Source organism: Misgurnus anguillicaudatus, chromosome 6 (genome assembly GCF_027580225.2).
Source record: "Misgurnus anguillicaudatus chromosome 6, ASM2758022v2, whole genome shotgun sequence".
NCBI lineage: Eukaryota > Metazoa > Chordata > Actinopteri > Cypriniformes > Cobitidae > Misgurnus > Misgurnus anguillicaudatus.
Window position 1 is genome coordinate 366740 of NC_073342.2, and position 22149 is coordinate 388888.

General features: G+C 40.2%; 1 protein-coding gene across 1 annotated transcript; it reads right to left on the reverse strand.

Moving 5' to 3' along the window:
* Nucleotides 1-2071: 2071 nt before the first annotated feature.
* Nucleotides 2072-8361, reverse strand: LOC141364218 (uncharacterized). The gene is made up of 4 exons (XM_073868320.1): nucleotides 6993-8361; nucleotides 6683-6807; nucleotides 3256-5217; nucleotides 2072-2761 (listed from the first exon to the last, which is right to left on the reverse strand). The coding sequence occupies exons 1-3, from the start codon at nucleotides 7241-7243 to the stop codon at nucleotides 4112-4114; spliced, it is 1482 nt and encodes a 493-aa protein (XP_073724421.1). The 5' UTR covers nucleotides 7244-8361; the 3' UTR covers nucleotides 2072-2761; nucleotides 3256-4111.
* Between the last annotated feature and the right edge of the window lie 13788 nt (nucleotides 8362-22149).

Sequence of the window (22149 nt, forward strand, 5' to 3'; positions counted from 1 at the left end):
CTGAAGTTAAACACTACAGGTCAGGAGCGCTGCAACAAGACGCCTGTCTAAGGCAAAGAGTATAGAAGCCCAAGAGGCGAAACTCAATAGAACGCTCCATAGCAACAGTTGCCCCCATGACGTGACGGTGCGGCCGCCATTATGGACTGAAAACTGAAGAAAAACGTCGAAAAATAATGAGAGTCAATGGCACTGAAACAACTTAACATAACAAAAACTTGGCATAACTTTTTTTTTTGGTTGTTATATCTAAATACGAAAACAACGTGGTTATGCATGGCCTAATTATCCTTAGGAAAATAGTATTTTACAAAATATTACTATAAAAGTACGATAAGACTACTATAGAAATACTATAGCGGCTCTAGGATATTATAGAGGTATTACAGAACATAACATACTTCTGTGATGTCCTAATACCTCTATAATATTTTAAAGCTGCTATGGTATTTCTATAGTAGTCTTATCGTACTTCTATAGTATGTCCCAAATTATTATAGTATTCCTATAAGATTACTATTCTATTTTGTCCCAAAATACTATAAGATTCCTATCGTAAGGGTATGTCCCCCACCATATCGGCTTCATTAGCCTACCACTTACGGTTTGCAAAGATACAATTATAAAATTACTGCAAACCTTTAATCTATCAATATTTATGTTCTATTATGCAGTTTCCTTGTTATATGAATAACAGAAATTCATGAAATAATATATAGGCAGACACACAGTAATAACATATTTATTCAAATGTTGATTTTGAAATGAGTTAACATCACCATATATATGATTTGGAAAAATAAATAAATAAAATTATAAATGAACATTTCTTAAGAGTTAATCTTTTACATAGAATATCACAAAAATATGAACAAGTTTTTTTCTTCAGTGAAAGTGCACACAGTGAAAGTTTCAATGGCAAGAACAAAAACAATCTGTGAATGTCCTATTACAGGCGGAAAGGTACAAAAAATATGTGCAATCTAGCAAGTGCACACATGAACTATAAACAGTACTAAAATGGAGCCATAAGATCTCAGTAATTAATCAGACACCACCATCTATTGTGTGAGCATTTGTGTATGAGAAGTTTTGTTGTTTTTTTTCTTTTTGTGAGAGAAGAGGCACTGACATAGAATGGAAGCATTTGTCAGCTACTAGCCAGTTCAAGTTTTGTATAGATTTCTAAAAATGAACAATGACTGATTGGAAGAACTGATCATTTGAACTGATTGAAAGAACTGATCATTTGAACTGATTGAAAGAACTGATCCTTTGAACTGATTGAAAGAACGGCTGATTTAACTGATTGAAGTGAAGTGCTCCTAGACGACCTAGGCTGGTAGTGGTGGATGCCTGAGATGGAGGACATTGACATAGAATGGAAGTGTTAAAGGAATAGTCTACTCATTTTCAATATTAAAATATGTTATTACCTTAACTAAGAACTGTTGATACATCCCTCTATCATCTGTGTGCGTGCACGTAAGCGCTGGAGTGTGCTGCGACACTTCAATAGCATTTAGCTTAGCCCCATTCATTCAATGGTACCAATCAGAGATAAAGTTAGAAGTGACCAAACACATCAACGTTTTTCCTATTTAAGACGAGTAGTTATACGAGCAAGTTTGGTGGTACAAAATAAAATGTAGCGCTTTTCTAAGCAGATTTAAAAGAGGAACTATATTTTATGGCGTAATAGCACTTTTGGGAGTACTTCGACTCGCCTTAAAAGTCCGCTCCCCTTCCCCCTCTCATAATGGGAGAGGGAGGGTGTTACTGCGCCGAGTCGAAGTACTCCCAAAAGTGCTATTACGCCATAAAATATAGTTACTCTTTTAAATCCGCTTAGAAAAGCGATACGTTTTATTTTGTACCACCAAACCTGCTCGTATAACTACTCGTGTTAAATAGGAAAAACGTTGATGTGTTTGGTCACTTCTAACTTTATCGCTGATTGGTACCATTGAATGAATGGGGCTAAGCTAAATGCTATCGAAGTGTCGCAGCGCGCTCCAGCGCTTACGTGCACGCACACAGACGATAGAGGGATGCATCAACAACTCCTAGTCAAGGTAACAACATATTCAGTAGACTATTCCTTTAATGTAACAAGGAAGGAGTAGACGTGGAAAAGGATGATTGTGACATTAAGAGTGTGTGAGGAGCCAACATTTTACTGATGAGTTAACTTCAAGAATTTTCTGTTACGTTTCTGATTAGGCTGAGAGATGCACCGATTTTGGGTGCGCAATACATGATGAATTCTTATCCTGTTGAATAATTTCACCAAGTACACAAGTGATTTCTTGCACTCTTCCCTGCTACACACTACTTCCCTGCACTCACTGACAACCTCCATGCTGCTAGTAAATAATTTATTTCCCATGCCAACACTGTGAATAACACTGCTGATGTGTTTCCGGAAGTTAGACTCCAGGGCTGTGAGTAAGTCCACCAGTGCAGTGCTGGGCACTTTCAGGCCCTTCTCTCCTAAGACGAGGTCAGTGTACTGTTTGTCTTTAAGGAAAGTGTATCTACTATCAGTAGGAATGTGTGTGCTAAGAAGTGTGCACTCCTTACAGGGACCTTCTGGATCAGTAAATTTTCCTAGAACCTTGTCAGCAATGTATCCAGCGATGTAGACTAACACATTTCCATCATGGTCAAAGGCTGGAGATGATTGTGCTGAAGGCTTAGTCAGTAGATCCAGAACAACTTCAGGTGGGCCGATGTGAGACCTCAGGACAGCATCACTACTCTAGAAATGAAAACAACAAAATATAACATTAACAATAAGACAATACTGTCAATAATTAGGTTGTGTGCTAGATTGAAAATCCTCAGTTCTGTCTTTTGGTCTAGACCTGATGTTCTTGGAGATAGCTGGTCCTGGCTGAGCACTCTCCCTCAGAGTTTCCAGCAGTAGACAGCTGGTCCCTGCTGACTACTCTCCCTGACTTATCTGACTCACACAAGAGATTCTCTCTCTCCCTGACCTCAGTGAAGTCCATTGAATCTTTTTAATGAAGGATAGAAGATAATTAAGCATTATTAAGTCAAATGTAATTGGAAAGTAGGGCTAAAACAATAATTATCACAATATAATTTTTCTCGATACAGCGGTATCAAGAGTTCGATAAATGTTCAATAATGTTTATGCACCAAAAGCGGAACGAATTATCGTGATAAATTTTTTGGGCTATATCGCCAAGCCCTATTGGAAAACATAACATACTCAACATAATTACTCACCACAATCAGTGGCCACTCTACAGTAGCCATGTTCTTCCATAATGCTCTTAAGGTCAACGTTGACCAGGGGACTCTCTTGAGAGGCATATGCACTGAACTGCAGCAGAAACATGTCAAGGTCTTGTTCACAATTGGTCTTTTCGGAGTTGCTGAACATTAAACCTGTGGCCACAGCTTGGTATTCACATTCAAACTGAATGGAGTCTGGATTATCACGATTCCCCCCACGGCTGAAACACACACCAACATCGGTTTTCAAAGTAAGGAAATCAGCAAGACTTGGCAATTACTATATATGGATAACATTGAATATATCACATATGTATTATGAATATAAAGTGTATTTAACATACCTCTGATACTTGAGAAGGCATTTTCCAGGCAGTCTTGATAAAGACGATTTGTTAAGAGTAAGGACACTGGATGACGTTGCCGAAGGTCAGACCACAGCATTTTCAGACACACGATGTTGTGTTGCCACCCCTCCACACATGGAATCTGCTTCTTGTTACATTTACCACCAACAAGCCTCAGGCGTGGGAGCCACTCCATGCATTTGTCCAGAAATGCAAAATGTGAAGATGCATCTGAGATTGCACATTTCAACTTCTGAGAATCCTTTAGCAGTTTGGAATTGAAGCAGTCAAAGAGGCCATTGAAGTTTTCACAGAAACGGGCAGCCGCAAGATAGTTTTGCTGACGTTGGCCTGTAAGACCCTTAATGTCTGCCAGAGTCTTGATCCCAACTGCAACTGAGTGACTAAGGACCTGTGTGGCGAACCTTACCCGCATGGAGGCAAATGGAGGAAGATGGACATGCTTCTTGGTAAGACGACAGCACAAACGTATTTCTTGCCTAGTCATAAGTGTAGAGATCCTCCAAAATTCCCCAGATAATTTCATCACCATCCAAAGTGAAGCCACGATGACGCCAATTGTTCCGGATGTTTTTTATGAGGTGAGGTGGATCCCAAAGGCAAAACACTCTGACGCCATCAACACTGAAGAATGGCTGTTCCTTGGTCACTCCAAGGCGAGAAAGCATGGCACGGTTCCCAGCACCCTGGTCACATATAAACACCAAGCACTCCATTCCTGCCTTCCTCAGCTCGCGGATTCCATCAACAAGCATTGACTGGAGTCGCTTGTGTGGTATAGGCCCACTAGTAAAACAGTAGCCAAAGAGCTGCTTCCACTTTGTGAACAGGCCTCTTACCATAAAAGCAGAGGCATAGTTGGCCACATAAGGGGTGCGCTGACCTCTGCCGAAGTCCTCAAAGCCCTCAACCCTGTCAGCAGCTTCGTCATAGTGCAATGCTTCTTTTAATGACATCTCGTCTGTGATGATGGCACACAGCTTGTCGATGGGCTTGGTGGTCTCCATGGCCTTCTTCATGGTGGCTAAAACAGTGTTATTGAAACCAGTTTTGAAGTCAACAGCCTGGATGGTTTTTTGCAATGTGCGGACAGAGGGCATGGAAAACAATCTGCAGAGAAGCCAATAACATTTTGGACTTGCGTGCCACAGGGACAGGAAAAAAGCTTTATCCTGAGTGGTCCACCTGTAACCTTGACACTTTCGCTGAGACATGCGTAATTGTGTGCGCACAAAAGCAAAAACTTTAGCAGAAAGCAAACGTTGCAGTTCATTCATCACTCGCTCCTTATCACCTGCCCTGCTGACCTTTGTTTGTCGCAGCTGTTTCACTTTTGATCGCAGTTTACTCACTTGAGTCTTCAGAGCCCTGATCTTCATTGTGAGCGAATGCTCCCTCACAGCAGCCGTACGAACATGGCGTTGTACGGATGAAGGTGCTGCTGACACATCCTCAATGTCTCCCTCTTCCATTGATGAAGGCCCCGCTACAGCTTCTTCAGTGTACTGCGCCCGTGATGAAGGCCCCGCTACAGCTTCCCTGGTATGCTGGTCTTTGGAGGGAGGAGGAACTTGACTCTGCTTGCCTGACACACACACACACAAAAAAAATTAAATATAATTTCACTGCAGAACAATATTAATAAATACAATTTCAGATACATTTGCTGTAAAACATAAGAGAAGTCTGAACTTCCATCTTTTATAAATAGAATCAGTCTACCTGAATATATATATATATATATATATATATATATATATATATATTAGGGGTGGAACGGTACACAGAAGTCCCGGTTCGGTTCGTACCTCGGTTCAGGCGCCACGGTTCGATTCACTTTGGTACAATGGAGGGAAAAGCAAAACAAAAATTAAAGATTTTTTTTAGTACTTAAGCTAATCTTAAAAACATAGGTGTCCTTATCAGTGTTATTTTGAGATGTCATGAATATGAACTGAAATGCATTTAACATACTATCTCGTATTTCAAAAATGTATACCACTTTAAGTAATCTTGTACTCATCTTTCATACAAATATGGGTTCAATTCTATTAGAAGTGTTACCTAAATACATTTTAAAATTACATTTTGGCCTTATTCCATATTAATGTACTAAAGAACAAAAAAAGGCTCTTAGGATGAATTAATAGGTGTGTACGACTTCACGAGGCGCTGCAAGAAACGACAAGTGGATGACGTCAGAGTAACGCGAGAGCGATTTGAAATCAGCCTCCTCCGCAAGATTTCTCGCGGTACTCTGACGCTGATGGCGCTGCGTAAAGTTGAGCACGCTTAAAAAATTGAAAGCCGCTGAACTCGACAGAACTGCCCTGCGTATGCCTGTTGTATATAGCAGGACAATTTATCTCCTACTTCTCAGCGTGAGAAATACAAAGTGTGGCGTTTGAACTGACTGAAATGCGTGTTTGTCAAGGTGAATGCGTGACACTTGAGAGCCCTGATTAGATGTATTTCCACTCACATACCTAACAATTGCTGAACAACGCCGATGCAAAGTCCTCGTCTTTTCCACCACTCTCTCGCCTGTACTATTGTAACTGACTGGAAAACTGAAGTTTTGCCAAACTTGCGATGGCTGGCGGAGCGTCTAACTCTTGTGGACCACCACTTGCCATCCTCGCTATCTCTGCTCACTAACTGACTGGACCGGCTTCGACGTGACAAAAAACTGCAGAGTGCCAGAATGTAGACATGCATCTGCGCCAATCAGAGCTTCAGAGCTAAAGCGGGGCAACAGATTAGCTGTCCATAAAGAACCAGCGTATCTAACAGTAGTTCCGCATTACATTAATTATTTTGCACGCAAGTTTTTTTATTTTCATACAGTGTATTCTCCGTTTAAATTCATGCACCGAACCGTGACCCCCGTACCGATTCGGTTCGAAACGAATACATGTATTGTTCCACCCCTAATATATATATACATATATATATATATATATATATATATATATATATATATATATATATATATATATATATATATATATTGTGTGTGTTTGTGAAATAGAAATAAATGAGCATCTTACGTTTTTTACGTGGCAACTCCTGGCGTGTCTTCGGAGGTTTACGCTTCCTCTCGACATCTAGTGGGGGAGGTGGGTTAGGGGCCTGTATTTTTGTGGGCACAGCATCCCAGTTCAGCCCACCATGGCTGTAAGACAATGACATGATGGAGTAGGAGTTTAGAAAAAGGAGAAAATGAAGTAAAGTAAATTGCAGTTTTAGAATGAGATGAAATGTTAGAAGGTACTTTAAGATGAGCTAGATATTATAGATAGAAGAGCTACACATTTAAACATATTTTCAAGAAGTATTAGAGTTTTATATTACACATACACATCAGATGGTCTTTTAAACTGGCTGCTGTGGAAATGGGCACTGCACACCCTGTAGGTCCGATGCAGCTGATCCAAAGGTATGCCATGAAGGGATGCATTCCTTAAATTCTGGACCCACCTGGCACACCTGCAATGTATACATATGAAACATGATGAATAAATGTTTTCAAGTGTCAAATTTATTTTGAACAAAAATAGAAAACTTCTGTTACACTTAAATCTATTTATAATGCGAACATAAAATGGCATTGCACCTGGTATGCATTTTCATCTAACGTTATAAGGCACGCACAAGATGGCAATTGCTATCTGGGTGCAAACACTTTGCCTCAGTTAAATGTACCATTCATTTCGGTCAGGCATTAAGCAAAATTAAGTAATCACTACTTCTCCTGTCGCATACCATCAACATAGTATATTGTTATTTCTGTTATTTCATTAACATTAGCTGGTGCGGGTTTTAATCAACTCATGCAAGCATCTATCATTTAGCATTCCCTGTTAAAGAAATTCCCGCCACTTTGAGCCTAAAAATTGTTAGCAGCTACCACTATTTCATCCACCACACTCAAAACAGCAATTTTTTTCTTAAAAAACATGTCTATGCTATGGAAAATAAATGCGATCTAAAAAATCCGTCAATCATTAGTTTATAAGGCAAACTTGACAGATGCACTAGCCTAACATTCAAGCAGATTTACAAAAGTTAACAATGCGTTCAACATTCAAGTTAAACCACGACATCATTAAAATATTTCCACTTAAATGAGTTATTACCTTTGAGCATCCTTTGGGAAGCGATGAAATGCCACATCACTTCTGGTGGACTGATAGTTTTTGCAATTAATTGCAGAACACTGCTTTCGTTTCGACCACTTGCTTATATTCACAGTTGTGAGGCGCGCTAACGATTTCAGCAGCTTTCAGTCCATAATGGCGGCCGTGGCTCCGCAGCGTCATCTACAGACTGTTACCCATAACACAACAGAGGATCGCCTCTTGGGCTTCTATACTCTTTGTCTAAGATAAAGATACAAAATCTAATGACAAGAGTCTGCATTAATCTGCCTTCATGCGTTTATTACATAAGATGGTTTCAGATGAGTTTAGTTCAATTCAGATTTTTACATGTTTATTGATATTTTAATCGCAGTTGTATTTTGTTATTTGATTTGTTCATATTTGCCTGTTCAGCATAAAGCTCCGTGTTTTATTGCCTCCGCCATCACTGTGAGAAAAAAAACATTAATTCATCTTCGTGTGATGGTAAAGTGATGCACGGTCTCCGTTCATCTGTTCTCTAAACAAATGAATAAACACATTTGACTTGTATGCTCGTCTTGTAAGTTTATGATTAGAAATGGACATGTGAACGAAAATGAAAATAATAAAAAATGAAATGACGGATTATAAATGACTGCGAAGGACTCTTTACAACGCTGTTTATCAAAAAAAATGACGAAGAATGAAAAGGTCTATCGCAACCTCTCTCTCTCTCTCTCACTATCTCTCGTTGCTCTGTGTGTGTGTGTGTGTGTGTGTGTGTGTGTGTGTGTGTGTGTGTGTGTGTGTGTGTGTGTGTGTGTGCGTGCGTGCGTGCATGTGAATGATTACCTTGATATTAGTTAATTACAGATTCATAGTACATTTATTTCGTGCGTTTGATTTCAACTGTAACATTTTCAGCATTAAATGCTAATGATACTCATCACCTGATAAATGGATATTAAGAGTACTGCATTACTACAGTAAAAGTTTGTGCCCCCCCCCCCAAAATTTTTTTAGCACCAGCCGCCACTGGTGTTACTACAGAACACGTGCACGAGCATACCGCATCATAGGTAGGGAGAGAGCTCGGACACAGACTCACACCAGAACGGGTATGTGTGGTAATGCTGACCTTTTGTTAAGTCACTCATGATGAACTCCATCAGCCATCTTCTCTATCAGTGACATATCCGTGACTGTTGACGTTTACGCGAAAAAGAAAGTTAAAGGAACGCGGAGTTAAAATACTTTTGACTGTAAGTTAGAGAGAGCTGCGCGGCTTGCAACAGGAGAGAGAGGGGAGGGGCGCGCGCTGTTGAGGCGCTGCATGCAACGAGAGAGGGAGGAGGGAGGCGCACTGAGCGCTCACTACAATAAATATAGTAAAATTAAAATGTAAATGGTAATCATGAAATATCTATTTGTGGCGGCCAGTGTTGATTCTATGGCAGATAAATCAATGTATGGAAAACACTGAATTATTCCATAGGTTCCAGTTCTGGGCCCCCCCTCATCCTGGGCCCGGGACAACAGACCCATTTGTCCCCCCTGTCGGCGGGCGTGTATCTATCTATCTATCTATCTATCTATCTATCTATCTATCTAAATATATATATATATATATATATATATATATATATAGATAGATAGATAGATAGATAGATAGATACGGTTGGGATAGGAAGCGGGTAAGCGGATTAAAAGCGGTGGTCGTTGGTCGCGCATCGGCTGGGCATCACGTTGAAGGACAGCCAGTAGTTCAGTGGTGCGATGACCTACACAGCAACAGGAACTGGGTCTGTTTGTCTCATTGTCCTTGGGGTCGAGAACGAGACAGGGAGACAAAAAAGTTCTATTAGTGTAGGGGCCGTTCACATGTAATGCAAGTGTCATACATTATAGTGGTTTAAGTCAGCTCGGTTCCAGACAGGCTAACTATTGGGGCAATATTATATTACCCATATGAGGTTTGTGAGTGCTTTGTTCTAGACAAAATAACTACTGCGGGAAAAGTACATTTACTGGACATTTTATGTGAATGCTCTGTTAAAGAAGAATGTCTTAAGTTTAGATTTAAATTGATCGACTGTGTCTGATACTCGAACATTATTTGGTAAATCATTCCAGAGCTTAGGGGCCAAGTAGGAAAAGGATTTACCACCTTTAGACACGTTTGATATTCTAGGGATAATTAAGTAACCAGAATTTTGTGATTGCAGTTTACGTGGTGGATTGTATTCTGATAGTAGTTCTTTAATATACGAGGGCGTTAGACCATTTAAGGCTTTGTAGGTGATTAGTAATATTTTAAATTGTATGCGATATTTAACTGGTAGCCAGTGTAAAGATGTCAGAATTGGACTAATGTGGTCATACTTTTTAGATTGAGCAAGCACTCTTGCGGCAGCGTTTTGAACCAGTTGTAGCTTGTTTACCTGATTTGAATGGCATCCCCCGAGTAACGAGTTACAATAGTCTATTCTAGAGGTCATAAAAGCATGGATAAGCTTTTCTGCATCTGATGCAGACAGCATATGGCGCATTTTTGAGATATTTCTAAGATGGAAGAATGCTGTGCAGCAGACGTTGGAGATATGACTATCGAAAGATAGATTGCTGTCGAACATTGCACCTAAATTCTTAACCGTGGAAGATGCCACCACCGTGCAGCCATCTATGGGCAACTTGTAATCTGACATATGTTTGGAGTGATTTGGTTCAATAATAAGTATCTCTGTCTTATTGGAGTTTAGCATAAGAAAGTTATGTGCCATCCAGTCCCTAATATCACTAATGCAGTCTGTTAGCTTAGCAAACTGGTGGGTTTCGCTAGGATGTGACGAGATGTAAAGCTGGGTATCATCCGCATAGCAGTGAAAACTTATGTTATGTTTCCTGATAATGTCTCCTAGAGGTAACATATATAACGAGAATAGGATAGGGTCTAGAACTGATCCCTGAGGTACGCCATATTTAACGAGGGAGTGATATGACTCTTCCTCATTTACATAAACAAAGTGATATCGATTGGTTAGATACGATCTAAACCAGGCTAATGCCTGACCACTGATGCCAACATAGTTTTCTAGTCTATTGCAACCTGATCTCACGAATTTCTGTGGCAATAGTCACGGTGACTCAACTGTTTTGTCCTATTTTCTTAACATTGTCGCTTCGGTTTAGGGTTAGATTTACATAAAATTACATCCCTACCCAAACCCAACTCTAACCCCAACACCAGGCGACAGTTGATTAAAGTTTAGAAAATATAAAAGAATACATCAGAAAAATAGTATAAACCAATACTTAAAGTTACATACTAACGCAAACACCAAATCTAACCCTAAACCAAAGCGACAATGGTTTGAAAATAGGAAAAAGCAGTTGAGTAACCAATCCGTGAGAATGCCACGGAAAAGAAAGTCTGTGGCAGGGCCACGGAAATATGTGGAGATGAATGAGCAAAAAATTCCGTGACTATCCCCTAAAACTTTGTGAGATCATGTAGTCTATTGAGTAAGATTCTGTGATCTATTGTGTCAAAGGCTGCACTAAGGTCTAGTAATATAAGGATTGAGATTTCACCACGATCGGATGTTAATAGGAGGTCATTTGTAACTCTAAGCAGCGCTGTCTCTGTGCTATGGTGGGGCCTGAATCCTGATTGGAACTTTTCATATGTATTATTATTCACTATGAATGTGCGTAGCTGGCTTGCCACTACTTTTTCTAATATTTTAGAAAGAAAAGGTAGATTTGAGATTGGTCTAAAGCTATTAAGATCTCCCTGGTCAAAGTTTGTTTTTTTAATGAGCGGTCTAATAACTGCTAGTTTGAAAGCTGTTGGAACATATCCTAATTCTAGAGATGAGATAAGATTTTTAGTACCGTGTCTGACACTACAGGAAATACCTCTTTTAGTAATTTTGTGGGAACGGGGTCTAGTATACAGGACGATGATTTGGATGACGTTACTAATTTAGAGAGCTCTTCTATTGTAGTAGGTTTAAATGACTCAAGATATTCATATGGTAATCTAGTGGTAAATGTACTATTGGGTAGAGTGGTGGCTGCTTGTGTAGTTTCTATATTTTCCGTAATAAACATAATTTTCTTAGTAAAGAAGTTCATGAAGTCGTTACTATTGTGTTGGAGTTTACTATTGGTTTCTGTTTGTTCTTTGTTTCTAGTCAGTTTCGCAACTGTGCTAAAGAGGAAACGAGGGTTGTTATGGTTTTCTTTAATAAGCGTACTGCGAAAGGTAGATCTGGCGGTTTTAATTAGGGATGCACCGAATCCAGATTTTTTGGGTTCGGCCGAATACCGAATCCGCTGTTTAAGATTCGGCCAAAACCGAATACCTAATCCTACTCGTATCCTTATTCCATTAACACAGTAAAACACATTAATGAAGTAAACAACGTCCACAGCAGTGTATTTTTCATTTTATATAATTTTAACTGTATAAAAAGGATGCCAGGATGACAAGTTGGAAAAACTATTTTGACAATTACCATAAGCCTATGCATAATGAAAGCGATGGGTTGCGACATGCTCGATTTTCCAATAAGCAAGCAGCTAGCGGGTTTTTTCCGCGCTATAAACCGGCGCTCTGTTTTTTTCCGCGCTGAGCGCCGAGAGTTTAAAAAAAATTCAACTTTGAGTGAAAATCTCCGCTCATCAATGTCAGTTTTCACACGGCCATCCAATTACAGTGGAGGAGGGGCGGGACATTAATTCAATTCAATTCAATTTTATTTATATATATATTCTCACAATACTCAATTGTTTCAAAGCAGCTTTACATTAATAGAAGCAGTAAAAGCACAGAAAAACGACAGATAGCACAACATAATACACAATAGCATAAGCAGTCAAATTTGCTGCGGCTATGACGCGACATTATGAGCGAGTGTATTACTAATGTAACGTCTAGGTGCGGTACACCGTATTTAACCAGGGAGTGATATGACTCTTCCTCGTTTACATAAACAAAGTGATAGCGATTGGTTAGATACGACCTAAACCAGGCTAGCGCCTGACCACTGATACCAACATAGTTTTCTAGTCTATTGAGTAAGATTGTGTGATCTATTGTGTCAAAGGCTGCACTAAGGTCTAATAATATAAGAATTGAGATTTCACCTCGATCGGATGTTAATAGGAGGTCATTTGTAACTCTAAGCAACGCTGTCTCTGTTCTATGGTGGGGCCTGAATCCTGATTGGAACTTTTCATATGTACTATTATTTGTCAAGAATGTGTGTAACTGGCTTGCCACTACCTTTTCTAATATTTTCGAAAGAAAAGGGAGATTTGAGATTGGTCTAAAGTTATTAAGCTCTCCCTGATCAAGCTGTGGTTTTTTAATCAGCGGTTTAATAACTGCTAGTTTGAAAGCTGTTGGAACGTATCCTATTTCTAGCGATGAGTTAAAGATATTTAGAACCGGGGTTGACACTACAGGGAATACCTCTTTAAGTAGTTTTGTGGGAACGGGGTCTAATATACAGGACGATGATTTGGATGACGTTACTAGTTTAGAGAGCTCTTCTATTGTAGTAGGTTTAAATGAATCAAGATGTTCGTATGGTAGTCAAGTGTTAAGTGAACTAACGGGTAGAGTGGTGGCTGCCTGTGTAGCTACGATGTTTTCCATTATAGTCGTAATTTTGTTAGAAAAGAAGTTCATGAAGTCGTTACTATTGTGTTGGAGTTTACTATTGGTTTCTGTTTGTTCTTTGTTTCTTTGTCAGTTCTTTGTCAGTTTTGCAACGGTGCTAAAGAGGAAACAAGGGTTATTATGATTCTCATTTATAAGCTTGCTAAGATAGGTATATCTGGTGGTTTTAATAGCCTGTCTGTAGTGTTTAACACTATCTTTCCATGCTGCACGCCATACCTCTAACTTTGTGCTTCTATAATTTCTTTCCATTTTCCTAGTTGCCTTTTTGAGGGCTGCGGTGTGATGGTCATACCATGGAGCTGGCGGTTTTTCTTTGATTCTCTTTTTTCGAATGGGAGCAACGGCATCCAATGTGTTAGAACAGACATTGTTTAGGTTTTCTGTTACAATATCTAGATCGTCACAGTTATCTGCTACATGTTTAATTTGGGACAGGTCTGGAAGAGTGCTAATAAAGCTATCTTTAGTGGTGGAAATTATTGTTCTGGCTAATCTGTAGCATGTTGTGGATTGAGTGATCCTATCTAGAAGTACAGTGTATGACACAAGGTAATGGTCAGAAACTGCATCACTCTGAGGTGATATTTTGATGTCATTAATATTGAGCCCGAGTGACAGAATTAAGTCTAATGTGTGCCTATGAGTAAACGTTGGCCCTGTCACGTTTTGTCTAATATTGAGAGAATTTAGAACATCCATAAACGCACGTCCTAGTGCATCTTTTGGGTTATCCACCTGAATATTAAAATCACCAACGATAAGAGCTTTATCTAAAGTGACTACAAGCTCAGACAGGAAATCTGCTATTTCTTTAAGGAAATCTACATGATGGCCCGGAGGCAGGGCTGGACTGGTAATCTGGCACACCGGGCAAATGCCCGGTGGGCCGACGTCCTTGGGGGCCGGTGAATATAATATGATATATATATTTTTTTAATTGCCCAACGACCGGCCTCATAAAGCATGGACAGCGGCCCATTGGTTCATTTTCCATACTGACACTGGGCTGGCCCAATCATCTCTTAACAAGCTCCACCCCTCCCCTTCTGTTTCTTGTGTCAGATGGAAACAGAGAGCGATGATCTGACACACACAAGAAACAGAGAGCGAGTATCATACAGACGTATCATACATCTCGCACTATTTTTGTCTGACCAGCCCATAACACTCGTTCATCATGCAACGTAGCCGTTTCTTTCTTTCTTTGTTTTAATGTAATTCATTAATGGCGCTAAAAGGTGCGGTGGCAATGTACTGCATTTTCCAAAAAAGTTAGCGTAAGATGTTTTTTTTTCCGGACAGACCGGCCCAGGAGACACCTAATCACCAGCCCATTGGTTCTTTTTGATTTGACATTTGGCTAGCCCAATAACAACTTTTAGGGCATTTTATGAAGCATGCAGCGCCAGTGTGCGTCTGTCAAAATAAGAGACGACTGAGAAGTGAGTTGACATGCGGTAAGCAGAACTGCTTTTAAAACACTGTTGTTAGATATCCTCTTAACTCTTTCCCCGCCATTGACGAGATATCTTGTCAATTAAGAGAAAACGCTTCCCCGCCAATGACGAGATTTTCCGTCTGTCCGCAATACCGCTATTATCCACCAGGTGGCGCCCTTCCGCAACTTTTTTAAACCCGGAAGTATTGCCCTATGGCAAGATCGCTCTGAATGGGATCTCTATGAAAAGTCGGTCACAAACATGGAATTATCTCTGCTTTTTGCTCAAAATGTGGTGTTTTTGTAGAAACCTACCCATATTCAAAAGCTGATTACAAAAGAACTCAAGGTAGGATGAAACATTTTTTTTTGTTTGAAAGCAGAGGGTCTGTTCTTTCATTTGGTATATTGTATGTTTATATATCTGAAGAAGAACATTTTCTGGAAGGCATTAAACTTTGGTAAAAATCATGAAAAACGCTGGCGCTGGCTGGCAACTTTTTAAAAAAATGCTGGCGGTGAAAGAGTTAATAAAACACAGTCAAAAACACAAATGATAGATCAATGGCTGTTTGCAACATGACAGTGATTACACTGCCCACACTGTATTTTATTGCAGAATTATTACATCAAACTTTTGATCACAGTTCTTATCAAACATATTTTACTAATTCCAAACCAAATAAATTTTAATAACTACCATTAATTTTGTAAATAAAGCATTTATAAGTAATACATTATTGTTAATGATGGCTGACTGGAGAAAAAGCACCTTATATTTAAGTGTGCAGAATTATTAGGCACATTTTCTTTTAAAGGAATAGTCTACTCATTTTCAATATTAAAATATGTTATTACCTTAACTAAGAACTGTTGATACATCCCTCTATCATCTGTGTGCGTGCACGTAAGCGCTGGAGCGCGCTGCGACGCTTCGATAGCATTTAGCTTAGCCCCATTCATTTATTTGTACCATTTAGAGATAAAGTTAGAAGTGACCAAACACATCAATGTTTTTCCTATTTAAGACGAGTAGTTATACGAGCAAGTTTGGTGGTACAAAATAAAACATAGCACTTTTGGGAGTACCTCGACTCGGCCCAGTAACACCCTCCCTCTCCCATTATGAGAGTGAGAAGGGGAGCGGACTTTTCAGGCGAGTCGAAGTACTCCCAAAAGTGCTATTACGCCATAAAATATAGTTCCTCTTTTAAATCCGCTTAGAAAAGCGCTACGTTTTATTTTGTACCACCAAACTTGCTCGTATAACTACTCGTCTTAAATAGGAAAAACGTTGATGTGTTTGGTCACTTCTAACTTTATCTCTTAATGGTACAAATGAATGAATGGGGCTAAGCTGAATGCTGTCGGGGCGTCGCGGCGCGCTCCGGCGCTTGCGTGCGCGCGCGCAGATGGTGGAGGGATGTGTCAACAATTCTTGGTTAAGGTGGTGACATATTTTGGTGTTGAGGATGAGTAGACTATTCCTTTAAATTTAAAATGGGCCAAAAATGTTTAACACACACTGGACATTCATTATTTATGTCCATAAGAAAGATGCCATGCATGGAAATTGCTAAACTGAGGTATGACCATTATACAAGAAATCCTGATTCGGGCAGCAAGGGCATAAAATAGGATGAAAGGAAAATATATATACAAAATTAATGTTGGTTATTAAAATTACTTTGGTTTGGAATTGGTAAAAGGTGTTCAGAAAAAAAGTGATCAAAATTTTCTGCACACACTGTAATGGGGCTTGTGGCTTGCCATTGTAACATTTATCTTGTCTCAGTGTTATCATAAGGTGCACACCATTGTGCACTCACTGGCTTATACTATTATTTTTAAAACCGGCAAAGCCTTTTACAGCACTTACATTTTTGTAATGTCACGTGTCAGCGCTTATACTTTTCTACTTAATCATTATATGGAGTTATAGTCAAGGTTGCACAAAGATTTGTGATCCTATGTAGTGGGCCGGTCTGGGCCAAAATGCCAGGGCCAATTTTTTGTCCCAGTCCAGCCCTGCTTATACAGCATTCATGTAAAGCATTACCAGGAAATCAATAATAAGTTCCATCCTTACAATTTAGAGATGGTCTTAGATTTCATTGCACTAGATGAATTTCTCCAAACTAATAACACGAGGATGTAACATAACATTGGCCTTCGATGAAAACATAACAGAAAGTATGAGAACAATTTCAGAAAGCAGCTGAAATCTAGTTTTACGAATTAGTTCGCAAACCTTACAGTAGCAGCATGTAGGATAAATGTATATTTTCCCTATTAGCTTACCTGCTGCCCTGCTGCTCATGACACTTGTGTAGCTATTTTTGAAGACTCGCGGCTACTGCTACATAGTGCCTGCTGCAAAGGAAACTCCGCCTACCGCCCCACCTCCACCAAAGGATAAAACATTATATATTTTTTGTATTATTATTGTTAGTGGCAGTTGTATATACTAGACACGTATTGTTATTCATTTTAATTTTTATAATAATAATCATTATTATTTACTATTGGAGAGGGGCACATTCCATTTTGAGACAAAAGGGGCAGAGGTTTGAGCCCTTGCGGCCCCTCCCCTGTGATGCATAGTGGGAGTTGTAGTTTTTCATACAAATGTGCTCTAAAGTCACGTTCTGTCTTTTCTCTGTCAAATAGGCACAAAATTCTAAATTTATGTAACATTTCGACTACAAATATGACCCACTTTCAACAAAGATTAATGTTCCTATGGATGAAATGGCCCTTTAAATTTTTTATAATTTTGAAGTACATGTCATAACTTACAGTACTAAAGTTTATTTTTACTCTGTAGAAAACAAAGTAGACATTCTCATGACATTACTGGTACACTTTTTAAAATATGTTGTAGGATCAATGATGAGGTTTTTGAAGAACACTGGAGAGTCAGGTAAACAACAGGGCAAAGAGAGAGAGGAGCAATAGTGATTGTGAAGAAACTCAAATACAGGGGAGACATGTACACAAAAAACATACAGTTCTTGTATGTGTGTGTGTATATATATTAGTGAAAATGTACAAATAGTAATAAAAGATATATAATAAAAAGGTTAAGAACTGTTTTTTTTCTGGTGCTTTGTGTTTATTCTAAAAAGTGGAAGAAATGAGTGGTGCAGGGAGCCTCCAACATAACTTTTGCCTAGGGCCTCCAAATGTCTAGAACCGGCCCTGGTGGGTTGCTGTAGTGGGCTTGCTGCTGGCTGCGTGGCTTTCTTGCGCTACGTGCATCGCTTACACTGCTGGCTTTACCATCTGCTTTCAACTGCAGCCCCTTCGCGCTAGGTCATCTGGGCTGTACTAATTCTACTGAAGGGGTTTTGCACTACATCATCTGTGCTCTGCTTTGCCTGCATCGCTCTGCATTGTCTGCTTCGCTTGGTTCAGCTGCAGGGCCAGATTAACACATTGTTATACCCTGGGCAACAATATTCAAGGGCCCCATCATCACGACCCCAGGATCACCATAATATGGTCATATACAGAATATATTACTGTATTATACAGTACATAAACTCAATACCTTAAATTCTAACTGTCATCAGGTGTATTTTGATTTACAAATATTTAAATGCTCATACAAATGCACTACTATGTCCCCTATCAAAGACATTCACTCACATATGATGCTATGAAAACAAAACACATCAGCATCTGTATAATCTCCGGCTGTAAAAGTAAGCTGGCGGTGTAGAAAAGTCCTGGCTAACTTAGCTGAGTTGTCCTCGTCATTGACGGAAGCTCACTTAACAGAACTTTTTAATTAATACTAGGGCTGTCAATGGATTAAAAAATTTATCTAGATTAATTGCATGATTTCATGAGTTAACTCGCGATTAATCGCAAATTAATCGCACATTTTTATCCATTCAAAATTTACCCTAATTTAACACTTTTCAGGTTTTTAAAACTCTAATCATATATACAAGATGCTTTATGCAAATTTAACAACAGCCTGTTTACATTTTTAACAGAATCATCAGCCATTGTTTTGTATATGAATTTTCCTTTCAGAAGAATTTTCTTTCTCTGCTGCATCATTTGTGACCTGTGCTGGCAAGTTGAGTCGGAATTAGCTAATTTAAAAAAAATAGTTGTTCATATTTTGACATTCTCTATTAAAACATAGAACAATGCATAATTTGTTGAAATATAACAAAATATGACAGAACTACACCTGTTTGAAGTTGAAAGAGTCAAATTACCACAAAATTACCACATCCATATTTCAATTCAATTCAATTTTATTTATATAGCGCTTTTCACAATACTCAATTGTTTCAAAGCAGCTTTACATTAATAGAAGCAGTAAAAGCACAGAAAAACGACAGATAGCATAACTGTAAGATTCTCATCTTTGGACTGTTAGCTTCCTCCTGGCCAGCAGATGGCACTTTTCTCTGACACTTAGTAATTAAGCCTGATGTGTTACACCGGTTTTGTTCTATATAAGTGAAGTTTTGCCATGCCTTCTTTGTTCAGTCTTGAGTTTTTGTTACCAGTTGCCAGTCTGTATGCTACTCTTGTAAGCTTATGTTTTTGACCCTTGTGTCTGTTTTTTTTCCCTGTTTTTTGGAAGCACGGCTTCCTTTATTTTGTTGTACTTTTTCATTCAGTAAAATTATCAGTTTAATCAAGATCCAGGTCTCTGTGCTGTTTTGCTATCTCTGCTCTTGGATTCACCAGTGGGGAGTTAGCTCTGTGAGTAAGAACAGTCACTTTGAGTATAGGAGACCCGGGTTCAATCCTCACCTAAGACACCCCATTACAGCAAGACTGAACCATCAACATGAATCCAGCAGAGGAGACTCCACCCACCATCTTCAAATGTGGACCGCATTCTCTCTGCCCTCTCTGGGCAAGCTGCAGCCATCCAGCAACATGAGCAGATCCTTTCTGAAATTCTTCAACGTTTAAGTCTTCAGCCTTCTGTTCCTCCACCCCAAGACCCTCAGCCACCTGAAGATCCTCCTCGAGCAGTGTTATCTCCCCTGTCAGAACCCAAATTGCCAGCACCAGAACGATTTGATGGGAATCCCCAAAAGTGCCGTGGGTTTATTACACAGTGCACCCTAGTATTTGAACTACAACCTGGAAGCTTTCCTACAGAGTGCAGCAAAGTGGCCTACATGATTACACTTCTCACCGGCAAGGCCTTAGACTGGGCCTCAGCTCTGTGGGACCAACAGTCTCCACTTTCAGCCAACAGCAGAGATTTCATTGTTGAAATGAAGAGGGTTTTCCACCACCCTGCCAGCACAGGTGATGTGGATTATCGTTTACTTCAACTCTGTCAGGGCAATCGGAGTGTGGCTGAGTTCACCATAGAGTTTCGTACTCTTGCGTCTGAAAGTGGATGGGACCAACGTGCTTTGAGGGCAGCATTCCACCAAGCTTTGTCTCCACAACTTAAGGATGAGCTGGCATTTAGGGACCCGGCACCGGACTTGGAATCCCTGATCGATATGGCAATCCGAGTAGATCATCGTCTCCGAGATCGTCGGCAAGAACGATGCCGAGATCCTGGGCCACGTCACCCTCCAGAATTCTCCAATACTGTTGAACCACTTTGTAGGCCCTGTGATTTGGAAGAACCCATGCAGCTGGGTAGAACTAGATTAACCCAGACGGAAAGAGATCGACGGATGAGGGAGCGACGCTGTCTGTACTGTGGCAAGTCTGGCCATTTCCGATCCAGCTGTCCTGAATTGTCGGGAAAAGCCAGCTCTCGTCCAGGAAAGGGGGAGCTGGAACGAGAATAGAAGTCATCCCCCATCCTGCTACCTCTGGAGTTACTATCCAAGCCACCATCCTCAGAGACAATCAACATCATCAGCTGGGAGCATTCATTGATTCTGGGGCTGCTGGGAATTTTTTGGATCTAGACGTATCCAGACGTTTGGGTATTCCATCCTTGGTTCTCCAGAAGCCTCTAACCATCACTGCTCTTGATGGCAGACCCCTTGGCTCAGGTCAGGTTAGTCACTGTACTCCTTTTCTTCAGTTTGAAATTGGGGGCCATAAGGAGTTAATGCAATTTTTTCTGATCCAATCACCAGAGCTTCCCCTAGTTCTTGGATTTCCATGGCTATCCTGTCACAATCCACATATAGATTGGGCCAGGGGTATTGTTAAGAGCTGGGGAATTAATTGTTGTGTCTCTAATTTCTCCTTTTGTCATTCTCCCGAGTTTCTGAAGGCATTTCCAGGACCTTTGTCAACACTCTCCAGGTGGCCTGCCTCCCTCAACCATAACATACCTTTTACTCAAGGACTACCTGTATCTCAGGTCAAGTCTGATAATGCTAAGTCTCAAAGTTTTCCCCTCAAGTCATCTCTAGTCCTTCAGACAGCGGAAACACCCAAGGTTCTTATCGTAAAGACTATAAGTGCACCCTCTGGGTCCCTCCCTGAAGTGTCCCAAGTTCCTCCTGAATATGCTGATCTCAGAGAGGTCTTCAGCAAGTCCCGTGCTACCTCCCTTCCTCCTCACAGACCATTTGATTGTGTTATAGACTTGGTCCCAGGGGCATGCCCTCCAAGGGGTAGGCTGTACTCCCTCTCTGCTCCTGAGAGGGTTGCTATGGAGAAGTATCTTAAGGAGGCTTTGGATAATGGTTTCATTCGTCCTTCAACCTCACCAGCTGGGGCAGGGTTTTTTTTGTTGAGAAAAAAGATGGCGACCTCAGGCCCTGCATTGACTACAGGGGTCTTAACCGCATCACAATCAAAAATCGCTACCCTCTGCCTCTGATGACCACTGCTTTCGAGCTTCTACAAGGTGCCACAATTTTCACTAAATTGGATCTGCGAAACGCTTACCATCTGGTCAGAGTAAGAGAGGGTGACGAATGGAAGACCGCATTCAACACTCCCACTGGTCACTATGAGTACAAGGTAATGCCCTTTGGCCTGGTCAATGCCCCAGCTGTTTTCCAGGCTCTAATCAATGATGTACTACGAGAGATGCTGGACAAGTTTGTTTTTGTCTATCTTGACGATATCTTTATTTTCTCTAAAAACTACCAGGAACACGTTCAACATGTTCGACAGGTCTTGTCCCAGCTACTTAAACACAGCCTCTTCGTCAAGTTGGAGAAAAGTGAGTTTCATGTTTCCTCAGTCCCATTTCTCGGCTTCATTGTGTCCAAGGGGAATCTTCAGATGGATCCTGGCAAGGTCAAGGCAGTACGGGAATGGTCTCAGCCCAGCTCTGTAAAGCAGGTACAACGC

What these genes read in the sequence shown, in the direction of transcription:
- LOC141364218 (XM_073868320.1), bottom strand. Translation starts at nt 7,243, where the DNA reads ATGCCATTTTATGTTCGCATTATAAATAGATTTAAGTGTAACAGAAGT. An exon ending in TTTAAAAGACCATCTGATGT is followed by an intron (nt 6,808 to 6,992) that starts GTATGTGTAATA and finishes ATTGTCTTACAG; the next exon opens with CCATGGTGGGCTGAACTGGG. An exon ending in GGAGTTGCCACGTAAAAAAC is followed by an intron (nt 5,218 to 6,682) that starts GTAAGATGCTCA and finishes TGTGTGTGTCAG; the next exon opens with GCAAGCAGAGTCAAGTTCCT.